Source organism: Tupaia chinensis, unplaced genomic scaffold (assembly GCF_000334495.1).
Source record: "Tupaia chinensis unplaced genomic scaffold, TupChi_1.0 Scaffold000161_1, whole genome shotgun sequence".
NCBI classification, from domain to species: domain Eukaryota; kingdom Metazoa; phylum Chordata; class Mammalia; order Scandentia; family Tupaiidae; genus Tupaia; species Tupaia belangeri.
Genome location: NW_006159632.1, coordinates 2,320,124 through 2,336,938, shown reverse-complemented (window position 1 = coordinate 2,336,938; position 16,815 = coordinate 2,320,124). Strand labels below are relative to the sequence as shown.

General features: G+C 42.9%; 1 protein-coding gene across 1 annotated transcript in view; it reads right to left on the bottom strand.

The window, feature by feature from the left end:
• Positions 1-1,001: 1,001 nt before the first annotated feature.
• The window catches only part of ARID4B (AT-rich interaction domain 4B), a 171,880-nt gene continuing 156,066 nt past the window's right edge, over positions 1,002-16,815 (bottom strand). The window contains exons 21-25 of the mRNA XM_014586812.2: positions 16,374-16,794; positions 13,096-13,209; positions 9,557-9,772; positions 8,358-8,504; positions 1,002-2,744 (exon numbers count right to left, since the gene is read on the bottom strand). Of these exons, the coding sequence (XP_014442298.1) occupies positions 2,617-2,744; positions 8,358-8,504; positions 9,557-9,772; positions 13,096-13,209; positions 16,374-16,794 (1,026 nt within the window). The 3' untranslated portion in view covers positions 1,002-2,616. The remainder of the gene's footprint in view (positions 2,745-8,357; positions 8,505-9,556; positions 9,773-13,095; positions 13,210-16,373; positions 16,795-16,815) is intronic.

Here is a 16,815-nt window from a genome sequence, read left to right as displayed (position 1 = left end):
GTGGGAAGACAGGGGTCCAAGAAAATAAATCTCAAACAAGTGATTCCATTAGAGATCATTCCCCACTCCCACACTGTTTTTCCCCAAGGAGGTGATGGGCAGGAGTCCCCTGAAAACCAGGACTTGTAATCAGGCAGGACTGAAGGGTAAAGGGAGTCAGTGAGCCAGCTGTCTCCCCTTCAGACCGCTTCAAAATTTTGGGTAGCTAAGGCTGACTTTCTAAGGAACGAATGTGCTATAGCATTTGCAAACCATTTCACAATAACTTCCCAGAGCATTTATAGAACTCGTTTGGGGATGTATTGTTCTAATCTTAAAAACTCATCTCTTAAACCGACATCTGTGAAAATGCAGGTCCCTCCCAAAGATGCTTTAAAGGTACATGTTTGAGCTTTTAGACTTTTTAAAATTATATTTTCTTCTATGATTTAATGATTTTCTTTGGGTGGAAAGCCCACTAAATGGAACCCAAACACTAGATTATTGATTTAAAAGGTGTGGGGCCTTGGTTCCCAGCCCAGATGTGTATTCAAATCACTGATGATCTTTTTTTTTCAAAAAAGAACATCCAGGTGCCACTCCAGTTCAAAACGTGACTTTCAGGTGGGGTCAACAATGTTCAGCAGATCCCAAGGTGCAAGAAAGTAGAACACATTACAGAATAGAGACCCACAAAGGTCCATGCTGGTCATGGCTTTAATTGTTAAAGAAAAAAATTAAAAATATATTATTTGATTTTCTTCTTTGGTCAAAACCCCCAAGTCTTAAAAATACTTATATTCACACTCAAGCAAAATAGCATATGCAAAGACATTCGAATGCCTACAGACCTCTCACCCAGTCGGCTTTTTACATCTTTACGCGTGCAATACTCCCAGCTTTGTAAGTCAGTTAACTCCTTGTGAATTACTAACTAATACCTGTTGGATACATATGTTCCATTCAATCACCACATAAAAAGGGAACAAAGGTACTTCATCTTTTAGAAACAAAATCAAGGATTCACAAACTATGGCATTTTATTTCAGAGCCTTTGCTTACATTTGTACAATATATTACACAACTCTTCATTGTTTGCAGATCCTAATATATACTTTATAGCTTTTATTCTATAAGCTTTTTCTTCAACATTTTGCTGTCAACAAATCTTTACAATCCTGTACAAATTGGAGTAACTTGAAACCATTTTCAACAAAATTAGTTTACTGTAAGCACACACTATAAGACTGAAAAGGCTTTTCTTAGAAAAGTTGAATGTAAAGGATTCTGACACGTTAGCATCTACAACAAAACGCTTCGAAATTCTCACGTCGTATTGTCAGAAAACAAACAAAACATGCCAGCCCCATCCAAATAAAGTACACAGAACTACAGTTAAAACAGTAAAACAGCCTGTACAGTAAAGCACTGTGTAGTAACAGTGCCAGGTATTAAATAGCTTGAATGAACACATCCGCAATATACAAGTGTCATACAAAGGTGAGGAGTTAAATACAAGTGCCAAAAAGAACAGAGATTGGGGTCATACAACGTAAAGTCCATACAAGCGAAAACAATTTGTGTTCATTTTGGATTTTATACAAGGCATTTAACTTTATAGGCCTTCCACCCCATTAGCTATTTATACTTAAAATAACAACCATCCTCTTGAGACAGTTCATTATCAACAACCTTTAACCACACTAATACAGTTTTTCCTGAAATCCTTTTGTTGTAGCTCATAATAAAATAAGCAATACAAATGAATTATCTGTTTTAAGGGAAAAGAAACATTTACAAGAAAACACAAAAATATAACTGTTATAATTCATTATGAATAAATATACACTTTGAACTGGCTAAGTACAATCTTTATACATTGTTTAAGATTTAATACAGTTTATTAGCCATTTTCTTTTTTCACACAATGTATTATATCAAAATTAAAAAAAAATACTGATTTATAGAAAAATGGCAAAGTACAGTAGTTCCTTTCCAATTTGAAGGGGCATGAAAAGCCACTGCAAGACGTTTTTGCCTAATTCAAACCTGTAAACACGTTCAGTCTTTTTAAAAGAGAATCTTCACTATTTGGTTACCAGGACTGATGTCTAACATCCTGTTAACTGCAGGTTTTGAATTGATTACATGTGCTTGACTTATACAATTAAAGCCACCCTAAGGTGACTTGTTTTAAAAAACAATTCGCTTGTACAAATGAAAATAGGTTCATATATTTTTCATAAATAAATGGAAAAATATCAAATGTTCCAGCTTTAACAAAATACAAGGGATACGTATACAGTGAGTCCTCGTCGCCCGTTCTGGCCCACCCCCCGAGTACGCTTACTGCATTGTCGTAGGCAGTGAAAAGCCTCCACCTGCCGCAGTGGGAGGCCTTCAAGTTACCAGACACACAATTCCCAGACAAGTTGGAAACAATTATTGCTTGAGGAAAAGCAGTTCATTGTACTTTTTCTTCATAAAAAAGTGCACTTAAGTGCCAAGTCAGCTTGTCAAGAAACAGTTTTAAATATAAAATAGTGCTTGTCTGATTTTTTGTGCCACTGTGCAGTATAAAAAAAGACGTGGCCCTCAACAGCCATTAAGTGCAAAGTGCTTTAGCAAGTCCTGCCGTCACCTGCACTCAACTGACACTCCATTTTGTGATGCGCCAGACATAGACGGTTCAGCTAAAGTTAACATAACAGCAGCCGTTATGGAACTGGATGAAGGTGAAGAGGAGGATGAGGATGTAGCAGCACCTAAGGAAACGGGAAACCAAACCAAGAGCGAGGTCACAGGCGTGTCTAACAGAGGGGGCACGGTCCTCTGAACCGAAACTCCGTTTCTCTCTCCAAATCACCTGGCTACGGGCAGTCGGTCCTCACAGATTGCATCTCAAGCAGCTCGACAATCTGACGCCAGGAGGAGGAGGGAGCATGAGTGGACTAGGGAAAAGTCTTCTGTGGATCAAGCGGGCGCAAAGTGCTGTGCCCAGGGGTATTTGCCATGGAAATAGAACAAAAATACACTTTCCATAAGAATAAAACATGCTGGGGACACAGGGCTTAGGATGGCCAGATCCTACATGGCCAACTATGCAATTTGAGTCCCGGAAGTGGTGGCTTGAAATTCGTGTCGGGGCACATGAGAATGTGTCCACAATCATGAAAGAAGAGGAGACTGCAGTGTGGCCATCCCCCATGGGAACGCTTTCTCACTTTCTGTCTCTCTGGGGAACAAATACACCCTACGGCAAATAACAAGCCAACAAGATCCTAAAAACTCCCAAAACCCTCTTCCATTCTTCTTTCTGCACTGGGAATTTTCTTTTATAGTAAAATTGTGATGAAGGCTGGTAGCAACAGATGGCATAGTGGTTATATTGCTGGACTCCCACATGGCCAACTGCAGTTTGAGCCCCAGACCTGCTGTCTTGAAACTCATGTGGAGTGCACACGTGTGCATGCCCAAGATCCTAGGAGAAGAAGGGAGGGGAAGGGATTGTGGCATGGCCATCCTCAGCAGGGTGATTTCTCACTTTCCCTCTCACTCTCTCTCCCTCTGGTGAGCACATGTACCCTACAGCAAAAACTTCTCCAAATTGTGACGAAGGCTGTTTTATTTTTAATTTGACACAGGGCATATTTGCTTGGGGTAGGAAAGAACGTGAGAAAGCACCTCCCACATGGGGAATGGTCATGCTACAATTCCTTCTCCTCCATCTCTCTTTCCTGTAGGGATTTTGGACGCTGAGCACACATTCCAAGCATTTCTCTCAGGCCACTGGGTCTGTGACACTAACTGTGCAGTCAGCCCTGGGCGATTCAGCTGCCTTAATGAGCAGGCCATCAGCTGGCCCACGGTAATTGTTTCTCAAAGCTAAAACTACCACAGCCCAGACAGGGGAGCACCTCCTGGTTTTCACCCCTCCTCAACAGGCTGGGGCTGTGTGGGAGGCCAGCACTGACACGAGAGTGGTTCCTGTAGGCCAAGCTACTCAGGAGACAGACAGGACTGGGACACAGCAAGACCCTGTCTGGGGAAGGAAGCTGGAAGAATCCACAGCGCACCCACTTCATTCTCCTCTGCGTGATTTACAAAGCTAATGAGCTACTTTTTCAGGAAAATACTCTCACTGTTATCAATTGTGTTCGAAAGGGTATTTTTAAGGAATATATACACAGGTAAGAAATACATCCAGTTCAAGAGCACAGGACAGAGGAATAAATTTAGCTCTCATGCAAGACACTCCTAATCCTCTAAATTCCCCTCCCCCCATCACCAGTTGGTTCATACCCTTTAAACTCTAGAAGAAAGGCAGATTTGGGCCCCGGCCCAAATCTGGCCTGCTTTTTGGTGTAAGGCAAGATGAATCAGAGCATAGCGGCCACCACTTGCTTCCCCACGGGCCACGGGGGACATCACGCCTGAAACAGCAGAGATCGGCAGTGTCCACACAGACCCTAAGGCCCACAAAGCCTGACGTTTGCTACCCATCTTCTTAAAACGGAGTTTGCAAGCCCTGTTCTAGAGGATTTTCATCTCTGGAATCTAAAGTATGCAAATTTAAAATATGTAGCTCCAACAACATTTCCTAAAACAAGTAAAAACATGGTAAGCTGTCTACCTCTTAATTTTTTTAACTCAACAATGTATTTAAGACTGTTCCATATTGGTACCTAAAGATCTTTTTCCTTTTCAAAACTGAATATTCTGTTATTTATTTAACTTACTTAACTTCCAGTGCTGCTGTCACCAATAACAATGTAATAAATATTTTATGCATTATAAATTTTATTTCTAATAAAAAAATTTACTTTTCATCAAGTTGATCACATAATTGCTAGTACTCAGTGAATACACTTTTGGCCGCATATTGTCCCTTGAAATTTATTCTGAGAACTGAAATGACCTCGTTCTCCCAACGCAGACAGAATGCTTTCTGAGGTGACCTGCTGATGCTTCTAGCAATACACACAGGACTCTAACCCAACTTCTCCAGGCACTAACTTCGGTTTACTTATTTATTTATGTGTGTGTGGGTGTATATGTATACACACACTAACACATATATATATTACATACATATATCTGGCACATATATCTGTAACTATATATATAAGATATATGGTTGTCAAGAAAGTTGTGACATATTTTTGCATTGCAACATACAGAAAACAATACATTATGACTTTTCTGACAATTACATATAATTTTCCCTAAGAATGATATATTATTTGATTTACATTATTTTGGCAACCAGAATAAGCACTTTCTATTATTATTCAATGTTATTTATTTGCTTATTTAATAACTTTATTTATGAATGAGAGACAGGGCACGTGCGCTCGCCAGAAAGATAAAAAGAGGGAGACGGAAAGCGAGAAATCACCCCAGGGGGATGGCCACGCAGCAATCCCTTCTCCTCCATTCTCTCGGGATCTTTCTTGGGCCGGCACGCACAAGCACCCGGCGTGAGTTTGAGCCTCCAAGTCCAGGACTTGAACTGTGGTTGACTACATGGGAATCCAGCAACGTAACCATTATGCCATCTGCTGGTCCCAGATTTTATTTTTTCGAAGTTGATTATTTAACCTATTTCTGCCATAAGAGAGAGAGAAGACCCCCAATGGGACTCTCTGCCATGACACACCCAAGCCTCATGCAGCCTGGATCTCTCCTATCCTTCTCTCTCTCACATGCACACACAATATAACTAGGCTTGAAAACAGACAACTCCAGACACAAAAGAAGGGTCTGCCCATGAGGATCAGTATCACAGAGTGCTCAGTGACTGCTGTGCCACTATTTCCGACGTCCACTGATGTGTGACAGTACTTAGAAACTGACTGACTGGGACTAGCAGTTGGTATAATGGCCTTGTTGCTGGACTCCCACATAGTCAACTGTGGTTCGAGTCCAGGATCTGGTGGCTTAAACTCGCACCAGGTATGTGTGCCTGCGTGCCCAAGATCCCAAAAGGAGAATGGAGGAGAAAGGATTGCAGTGTGGCCATCCCCCCTAAGGGGTGATTTCTCGCTTTCTGTCTCTCTGTCTCTGTCTTTCTGGTGAGCGCACATGTTCTACACCAACCACTTCTCAAAAAAGAAAGAGAAAAAAGAAAAAAAAAAAAAAAAGAAACTGACTGACTGCTAGCTCCCCAGGGAAATACGCATTTGGTATTATTGCTCATTTAAATTTGTGGTGGCCATAGCAACAAAGCAGTCTTGAAGGAGCAATCTGAACAGACCATAGATAGTCCTTCTCTCTCCTTTATGATAGGCTGCATGTACTCTCCAGAGACGGACAGGGAAGAGACAGTGAGAAACTCTCCCACCCTCCAACCCAGGGAGGATGGTCACACCACAATCCTTTCTCCTCCATTTGCTTCTTGGGGTTTTGGGCACGTATGCACATGTGCCCAGTGTGATTTTCAAGCCATCAGGTTCAGAATTCAAATCACGGAGTCAGTCATGTGGGATCCAGCCATCTTAACCACCAGGCCACTGCTGGCTCCTCTGGCTAGGTATTTTATTCAACCAGAAATGCACTTATAAAAAGACTTGGTCACCTCAGAATGAGGAGCTCTAGTGAAAGCACAGATATAGTGCATTAACTGTGATTGATCCTGTTACTTTAAAACGAATATTTGACATCAAACGCATAAAACTAAATCCCCTTCCTTCCAACACAATGCTTCTATTGCATATATTAACAATATTAACATTTAATTTCTTTTCAAATACTCTGTAACTCAAATAGACTTTTGCCCACTCCACAAATCAAAATGCCAAGACTAATTAAGGTGGAAAGAGCTAACCCATGTCAAGACATCAGAAGTGGGAAAAGGTCGCGTAAAGAAAATGGAAGTGGGGCTGGCTCCACACACAGCAGTGATATGCTGCTCAAAAGCAACGGGACCTGGAAAACATCCCAGGCCATGTGCAAATACCCAAATTCAATGGGCTGGCAGAGCCAAGGAAGGGGATCACAGCGTGGCCAGGTGAGTGAAGCGTACTGACCTTTCTCCTCACTCTCTCCTCTCCTGCTCACGTGTGTGCACACAAGCTCTTCCATGAATAAAAATCAAAAAGGAAAAGAAAAACCAAGTGCTGCAGAGGACAGTAAAAAAGAATGATGGGAAGCAAAGTCCATGCAGCTTGGGCTGACTGTGACACAGTCTCCCCCACTGCTAGTCCAACTCTCTGCTCCCCTTCATAACAAAATTTGAGGTTTCCCTGGGGTTACTCTACTTCTCACCTCTCCATCCATCCTCAACCTCCTCCAACTCAGCTTCTCACTCTATAGCTCCCTAAAAAGACTCTTAAAAATTTCAGCAATTACTTCGACATGGACACCACCTCCTTGGCCTTGCACCACCATTTTAGACAGCTGGCCACTCCCCACCTGCTAGACCACAGGCCTCACTCCTGCATCCAGCACATCCCAGCAAAGGCAAGGCTGAGAGCTCAACACTGTCCATTGTTATCTGTAGCGAGCACAGGCTGGCGCACGACCCCATCAGTCCAGTGCACTCCTCTAGAGTGGCTCTGTAGACGGCAGCCAGTGACCTCTATGCAAACCATGAGTCCACCAAGTCACTGCCCTGCTTCGACCCAGTTCACTCAGGATGAAATCTCAGCTCCCCATTCAGGCCCATGAAGGCCCACATGGTTTGGCTTCTGCTAAGCAGCTGGTACTTCTACCAGCTCACACTGCAGCAGCTGTCTTCTACAGCACAACGCACATTCCACTGTAGAGTACGGCCCTCGGTCTGGGTGATTTTGACCCCACACCCTAAGGCTATTTAGCAACGTGTGGACACATTTTTGGTGGTCACGACTGTGGGGTGCTACTGGCATTAGTGGGTAGAGGCCAGGGAGGCCATTAAACATACTGTCGTGCGTAGGACAGCCCCACAGCAGAGTGGGGTTTGAAATGTCAATAATGCCATGTCTGAGAGAACCCGTCCTGGAAGTGCTGCTCTCTCTCTGCCTGGGTATTATGACTGCACTGCGTCTCCCCAGAATTCTGTGTTGAAGCCCTAACTATCAATGTGCCTAATACAACAGTCCCATGTTTTTCAACCACTGGGTCAAGGACTCTATGCGTACAGTTGGCCACGTGGTATCCAGCTGCCCTAACATCTATGCCACCTGCTGGTCCCTTCATTTCTGGACAGAATATAAACCATGAAAGTGAACATGGTAATTTAAGCTACTTTTTAAATTTGAGGTAAGATGTATAGATAAGGAAAATAAGGCAGGAAGATTAAAGTACTTCCCTGAAGGTACACGAAGATAAGACGCCTATTAGTCTAACTGCAAAGGCATTAACTCTGGTCTACGTTTAAGTGAGGTAAAAATACTTACTTTCTCTCTCTTTCTTCTTTAAGCGCTTTCTCCTCCGATCGATGGAAGCTACTTCCGATTTTAATGACAGGTAATGCTTTCTGATTTCTTGCAGTTTTTCTTGAAGCACTGTTATGCGTTCAGCACTTGTCATATTCTCCAGGTCCGCTGTGAATTTTAAATCTTCATTAATGTTTGAGTATTTTTGAAGAACTCCCAACATATAAAATAGAGAGCACAGCATGGTTGCAGAGTGAGGCTGAGGCACATACACTAAACATCTACGCTGTCGTGCTTCCTATGTCTTTGCCTAGTCCCGAACAAGCCGCATCTGCCACAGCGCTAACATGGTGTGAAGGCATGCGGGGGGGGCTTTCTGGCTACAGATGCGTAGGGCAACCTCCACGTGCACATGCGCATCGCCACAGCATAGCACTGAAGAGAAGTTCATACTTGAAATAAGGCAGGAAAGACACCAACACGTCAAACATTCAAGTGTTTTATATGACTGTGTATGTTTTGAGTAGTAAGACTGTGGGTAAATTTTTCCCTGTCTTCTTTGTGTCATTTTTAATTCTGTATGTGAGTATGTGTGACTTTTAAATTGGAAAAAGGTTCTAAAGCAATTTTCTTTCTTTTTTTTTTTTAAAGAGAGATTTTTGCTATTGGGCATGTACACTCACCAGAGACACACAGAGATAGAAATGAGAAACCACTCCCCCACCCCAGGGGATGGCCACACCACAATCCATTCTCCTCTTGGGATTTTGGACACACACACATGTGCATGGCATGAGTTTAAGCCAGTGCATATGGACTCAAACCATGATCAGCTATGTGCGAGTCCAGCAAGGTAAACACTATGCTGTCTACTGGTCCTGCTAAGGCAATTTTCAACAGCCGACAGATACTGGAGGTGGCTTCCCTGTGAGAGAAACTCACTCCTCTCATCACTTAAACCAAATTAAACCAAATTAAACTTAAACCAAATTCATGATACTGTATCACAATTATCTGCTCTGTGCTGATATTTGCCTCAATTGTCTTAAAAGTTTACTTTTGGCACTTTGTTTATTCTAATCATGATCCAAACAAGATTACACCTTGCAACTGGTTAGTACTTCTCTTAATTTGATCGGGTCACCTCTTGAGAACACTGACTTGCTCAAGGCTTGCTAAGATGCAGTTTTCGACTGCTTCACTGTCCCAACGTCACTTACACATCTGAAAGCTCCATTTGTAAACCTTGGGTAACCGACTGCTGGGTTCCTTGAGGTCAGGGTCCTTATCACCGTTCTTCCCACACTTCCCAGGCGACTGTGTTCTTGCTGGAGATTTGCTGCTGTGAGACTTCATTCCAGTGGACACTGGTTTGACTGGGTGAGTCTTTGTGACACCTTCGCTAGCTGAAAGATCTTCACTATCACTACTATTTGCTGAAGAACGAGAAAAAGAAAAGCACCAATAAGCAAAAGGTTAACAATGAATTTCTCACCAGTTCTGCTGTGTAATTCTACATGACCCTTTTGAATTAACTAAGTGAACGACCTGCCTAAAACCTGAAAACTCCCATACAAATCCAGTAGCATTCTAGTTAAGAAAACAACATAAATAATATCTTATCCTCCAATAACACACCTTTTAAATCATTCTACTAATCATTTATTACATGTGGTAGACTGTCAAATATACGGTAACATCTGAATGATTTTTTTATTCTATTATGTTAATATATAAAGTACGATACAGAGTCTTTTACAGATTCACGGTAAAAACTTCTTAAATGTACTATGTTAACTTATGTACATGTAATGTCTTCCTACTCCCTTGGCCACAAATAATGATGCATGATCATCATATTCAATTAAGAATTCCTTGGAGTAGGACCAGCAGACACCATAATAATAACATTGCTGGACTCCCATGTAGTTGACCACAGTTCAAGTCCAAGACCCGGCAGCTTACAACTCTTGCTGGGCGCATGTGCATATGTGCCCAAAATCCCAAGAGGAACTAGGAGGACTAGGGACTGCAGTGTGGCCATCCCCTCAGAGGGCAATTTCTCACTTTCTATCTCTGTGGTGAGCACAAGCACACTATAATAAAGATCTCTTTAAAAAAAAAAAAAGAAAGAAAGAAACGCCTTGGAGTGGGGGAGAGAATCTCTAAATTTTGAAATATATATTCCTTCTTTTTTTTTTTAAGAGGTTTTGGCCTTAATGCATGTGTGTTTGCCAGACAGAGAGAGAAACAGAGACAGTTAAGAGGGAAAGTGAGAAATCACTCCCTGGGAGGATGGCCATGTCCCAAACCCTTCCCTTCCATTCTCCTCCTGGCACGGTGGGAACATATGCACACATGCTCAGTCAGTTTCAAGCCACCAGGCCTGGGGCTCCAGTGATGTGACCACTGCGCCATCTGCTGGTCCAGATACATCTCTTCTAAGTAACTCCTATGTTGTAGCTTATTGGCTGAATTCAGCTATCATTTTACCCTGGATAAAATTCCACAGTTCAAGAAAAATTCAGAAGTCTCGGGGACCAGCAGGTGGCATGGTAGTAAATGTGCTGGACACTCCCACATAGCCAACCACAGTTCGAGTCCCGGACCTGGTGGCTTGCTGTCTCCCTTTCTCTCTCTCTCTCTCTGTGTCTGTCTCTGGCAAAATTAAAATAAATGTATGCAATTTTACCTTACTTTGTGTGTGTGTGTGTGTGTGTGTGTGTGTGTGTGTGTCTGGTCAAATGAAAATAAATAAATAAAATTAAATAAATTAAGAAAAGAAAAATTCAGAAGTCTCTATAATAATAATGTCACATCTACCCTTGCTAATTAAGCTTCGATAGTACTAGAATGGAAATATTTAACCTTGACAGCTTATCATATGAACAGGAGATGGGATCAGTATTCCCATAAATTATCTTTTTCTGGATACAAAGTATTATTTTAGAATCCACTAGCATTAATTCTTTTACTAAATTATTCTCAGAGAATGGTTAACTTATCTTGATTTACCAGGTCAAAAGCACAATAATTAAAATGGAAGAATAAAACCAACTGCTACATCTCTAAATTATATGTATGTATTAGTTGATTTGTTGAAAATAAGATCGCTCAGGAAATGTCATTTAAATGGTAAAGTCTTGAAGACAAAAATGTCATAACTTAAGAAAAGACAATGTAAACATTCTATCAGTTAGGACAAACGACTGATGACCAATTTGGCATATACTAATTGATTCTTCATTAAACATCAGACACCGAAAAAAAAAAAAAAAAAGGAAAAAAGCCTGAGAACTCCGGCAGTAGGGACATAGCACCTCCTCCCACTGTGGTGTTCTGGGGATGCAGAAAGCCCACCTGTCCTTCCACACAGCTCCTGCACCAGTCCTCCCCAGCCCCCGCTGCTGCTCTGAGCCCTGGCAACCCCGAGCCGTCTGCAGAGGCCTGCCTGGGCCTGGCTTCCATGGCCTTGCTGAGCACAGCCGCCTGGGGCCCAAGGAACACCACAGACACCGCCTGAAGTCACATGGGCTCAGCAGAACCTCAGGAACTGGCCGAATAACCCTGCTCTGCACTGAAGTGCAGCAAAGCCGGCGGTTAACAAGAGTGGACAGTGAAGACAGCAGGAGTCTCCTGGAAAAGCAGCAGGAGTCAGTGTGGAGCACCTGAAAAAAAACTCTCAGCAGATTTTCTGCTTTCACTTTGTCTACAGAAGACAGATAAACTGTGCAGCCCCCGGAAATTTAGGGTGTACATGTGCTCTAGGGTCAAAGAGCAGAGTGACTGCAGAAGCCACTCCTGGAGCACACTGAGTGCGAGCGCTGTCTGCAGCTGCTCTAGGCTCACACGGGCGCGCTACCAAGGACACACTTCCCAACCAGAGTGACGGGAATCCCAGCTCCTCAGCCATACTGATAGCTTACTTCTATGCCTTGAAGAACTGTTAAGCGATCGCTTTTGGTGTAGTAAGAACAGTATATACTTGAAGCATTTCACAGTGTGTGGTAACACAGCAGCGCGTGGGAAGAACTGCGGATGTAAAGGTAGCAAGGGTGCTGAGCGCATCAGTATTACCTGGCTATGGGTGTAAAGGTCGCCTTTTCATTTATCGGCAATCAGCATCAACAGTGAATAATATTAATTTGCTTAATCCTAGAATTAGTCTAGAATCAGGAAACTTCTGTATGACCTTTTTTTTTTGGAAGGTAGAGACAAAACCAAAACTTAAACCACCCACATTCTCATTATTCTTTTCTTAACAGGAGAAAAATTTGTTATTTTCACATTGTAAAAATAAGAGGTTTCAGGCCTAGCCACAGTGTGCAAAGCAGCAGGCCCTGCTACGGGGCCGTGACCTCGTGGAAGGCCCACTTCCATTCTGGCCCATCCCATGCAAGCCAGGGCGATGGCACACACCTTCTTCCTAGCAAACTGTGAAGCTGGGGCAAGAGAATCATGAGGAAGAGAGACCCTGTCAAAAACTACCTTCCTCTCCCCCTCCTCCTGCTCTTTCTCTTCCTCTTGTTTAAAAAAAAAAACAAACAAACAAAAACAGAGAGAGAGAGGTCTGGCACTTACTGCCTTTCCCCTTCTTTTTGCCGGGGGCCGCTGCTGCTTTATGGCTTCTTTTCTGCTTTTTGGATGAACTTCCTGTCAAAAACTACCTTCCTCTCCCCCTCCTCCGCCTCTTCTCTTCCTCTTGTTTAAAAAAAAAAACAAACAAACAAAAACAGAGAGAGAGAGGTCTGGCACTTACTGCCTTTCCCCTTCTTTTTGCCGGGGGCCGCTGCTGCTTTATGGCTTCTTTTCTGCTTTTTGGATGAACTTCCTGCACCCTGAGCATCTCTTCCTCTCTTCTGGCCTGTGCAGGCTACGATGGGAGAGACATTGACACAGAGGAAATGTCAGACATTTTCTGGGTGTAAACCAACGCCACATCTTAGAAGCACAGAATAATTCCAAACTATATGTTCTTTACGAGATTTATAAAGCACCACAGAAATTAATTGCAAACTTCTAGTAAACTATCATTAACAAAGCTGAATTCTTGAACATAATAAAAGTTGTATTTTTAAAATGCATATTAAGTATGCTCTACCTTGTTAGAAAAATCCAATATAAACTGAAAATAGTTCTCAATATAGTGATATATAGGTACTAATGGGTGTTTATACATCCAGTGATTCAAAAACAGGTTTATGCTAAAAAATAAAAACTGAAATTTGTTAAGATTCAATAAAACCAAGATATTAAGATCCAAAGACAGGTTAAAGTGTTAATAACATGTATATTATGTACTATGATGATATTAGTGTATTTTTAAGTGGGATAATGGTATTAAAGGTATAAATTTCAGCAGCAATTCATACATTTTGAACCAATTTATTTAAAAAATAACTTATCTCCCAGGGCACTGGTCAGTTAACACGTACAACTACAAATCCAAGTAGTTCTAAGAACCATCTCATCATCTTGGTGGAACGTCACCCCAAAATACTGTAAGTTAGCGTCTCCTTTCCTTCAAGCTCTCCACACCCCCTGAGACCTTTCCGCTGTCCCACAGCTGGCAGAGCAGCCAGGGCGAGAACTGCAGCGTCTCCTGCACTGCTCGCTAGACCTGGGACTCTTGCCGCTGCGTTATCTTGCTGGTGACACAGACTGTCTCTTAGACTGCGTGAACAAGCTATTTCTCTAAGAATTTATAAAATGCCATCTCCATTTGCTTCACATTATATAAATTAATATCATGATACAATTACACCATGTTTGCTACAAAAAGTGTTTCACAGTTCTGTTAACAATGTAAAATGAAACTTCAAAATACAAAACATGGCTTCTTCAGTAGAAAACGGGACAGGCTATCAACTGTCTGCAACCCCCTAGTTTTCTTTTTTTAATGGGACAGATGCTATTTGTAAGTTTCCGTAAGGTTATTTTAATGACACGGTTTAAGTGAAACATGAAAAAGATGATTAGGGTATTCACTGTATGAGGCACAGAATTTCCCTTTTTTAACGATTATACACCACAACCACGTAGGCTCTATTCCACGGAATTTCGCACCTATCGGGTTTCTTTCCAGGAGAGTATAACTATGAAGCTTCCAGATACTAAGAAATAAATTCTTCCTCTAGGCTAAATCAGAGAGGAAAACTCACTCTAAAGAGTATAGCTTACACTTTTGTTTCTAATGTCACGTGGATTCTCTAATATTCATAGTAGCGTAATGAAAATGAGGCCGGATGTAATAGTTGCTTAAGAATTTATTTCTAAAGAGACATAAACTCTTAAAAATACTTAGAATAATGCTTTGATTTGATAAAGTACAAGGTCTCTCTTACCCTAAATTTGGGAGTAGCTCTCAAGTTCTATATCCTTTAACCTAGTCAGGTTTAAGATTCAAAAGGACAGTGCACCTGGGTCTATCGGCAGACAAGCTTGAATTTAATCGGAACACAGACATGAGTTGATCATTAACTTGTACTGAGTTCATTTTAATTTTTAAAATATGAAGAACACGGTAAGGATACAACATATAAAGTATAATTATAAAAATCTGGGACCAGCAGATGGCATAATGGTTACATAGCTAGACCTCCACGTAGTCTATTACAGTTCGAGTCCCGGACCCGGCAGCTTAAAACTCACACCAGGCACATAAGCGTGCGTGCCCAAGGTCCTCAGAGAACAGAGAAGAGACTGCTGGATGACCATCCCCCCTAGGGGATTTCTCACTTTCTGTCTCTGTTTCCTGGCAAGCACACAATCCCTATAGCAAAAGTCGCTCTCTTAAAAAAAAAAAAAAAGAAAAAGAATATAATGATAAAAACCTTACCATATTATTGTTAAAAGCCTATCTAATCTTCTCTGATAAAGAAAAAAAACGTGTACATGTGGTCGAGACCCTGCCAGGGATGCTGCTTCTCATGTGTTTCTGCCTCTCTTATCTATGAGAGAAGTAAACTTTTTAAAAAAAAAAATCTTTAATTTTGCAGATTCTTCTTCTGTTCATGCCTGGATAATTCAGTTGCATATGAGTCTGACACCCAAACATAATCACAGCGGCTGTACTTACAAATGTGAGAAAAAAAGAACATCTCACACCCCAGTTTAATTACAACTATAGTTGTTACTAAATTATTGTAAAGGGAAATGTATTAAGCAATCTGTGAGAAAACAAGGCAGTAACTAGCCTATCACAGACCACCTCTATGCTCACTTAAACACCTAAAGCTGGCACCCTAAAACCAGACGCAGCGTATAGAATGCATGCCCTTGTGCACTACCTCACCACGGGAAGTGGGCTTCAGAACCAGGTGTCACTCTACACTAAACAGAGGCCCAGAAGCCCGTGAGACAACGACGAGGCCATGCCAAGGCGCCTCACAGGCACTGCCACTCAGGGAAGAGCTCAACTAAATTTCCACTTGAACAGCTTCACGGAAAATCAACAAGAATTCCTGCAGGTTATCAACACACACAGTGGTCCTCTGATTTGGAAGTCACACATCCAAGAAAGCATCAAATTCCTTTACAAACCACACAAGTCGCTCAAGCCTGAAAATCAGTTTGACACGGCTGTCTAGGAAAACAGAGCCCGGACAGCTGGCTGCGCCAAACCCCTCCCAGTGCTTGGTCAAGGTGGACAGGCCTGTCACTAAGCCAGTTTGTGAAAACTGTGCAGGACAACTGCACAATGACGCTACCGAGGTATATTTAAGCTGCTTGTGCATATCGCTGACCCATGCATATTCCTGCCAGTCCACTCAAGACTTTTCAGGGAGGTCTGGGGCGGGGCGGGGTGCGGCCTGCAGGGTATAGGTTCTGCGGTCTGCCAGTAAAGTGATGGCTGGCCCAGGACACAGCACGAAAGCCTCCTTACACTTCCAGACACATGACTGCACTTGCCCGTTACTCAAACCTCCACCTAGACATGTTCTCACCAGGATAGCACCCACAGGCGAGAGACTGAACCTGATGCTCCAGGGGCCTGTGAGCCAGCGGCACAGACTGGGCACAGCCCAGGGCCCTCACCTTTTTCGGGTTGCTCGACCTCCGGCTGATTGCTACTGCTGGAGCTCACGCTGGCATCAAAGCCCGCGGGCGAGCTCGTGCCCTCGGACTGGAGGTCCTGCAGCTCCCCGGCGACGCTGTCTACCTCGATCGTGCTGTCCGTCTCACTCTTGATACTCCGGACCTCTTCTTGGTTTGCAGCCAGCGGTTCTGAGGCTGTGACCGAAGACAGCTGCCGGCTGGCTTCCGTGACGGTGACCGAGGAGGGTGACTCTGGTGTAGTGGGAGGGGTATTCAGCACGGAATTACTGCCGCTACTCGGGAACTCCGCTTTTCTGTCACCAGCCTCCGCTGGCTTTTCTGCAGCGGGCTGCCCACCGGCCACGACCGTCAGGGCCTTCCCCGGTTCTGTGGCCGGCGAGCAGCTCTTCTCCTCCACCGTCTGCAGCGGGTCCTGCGCCCC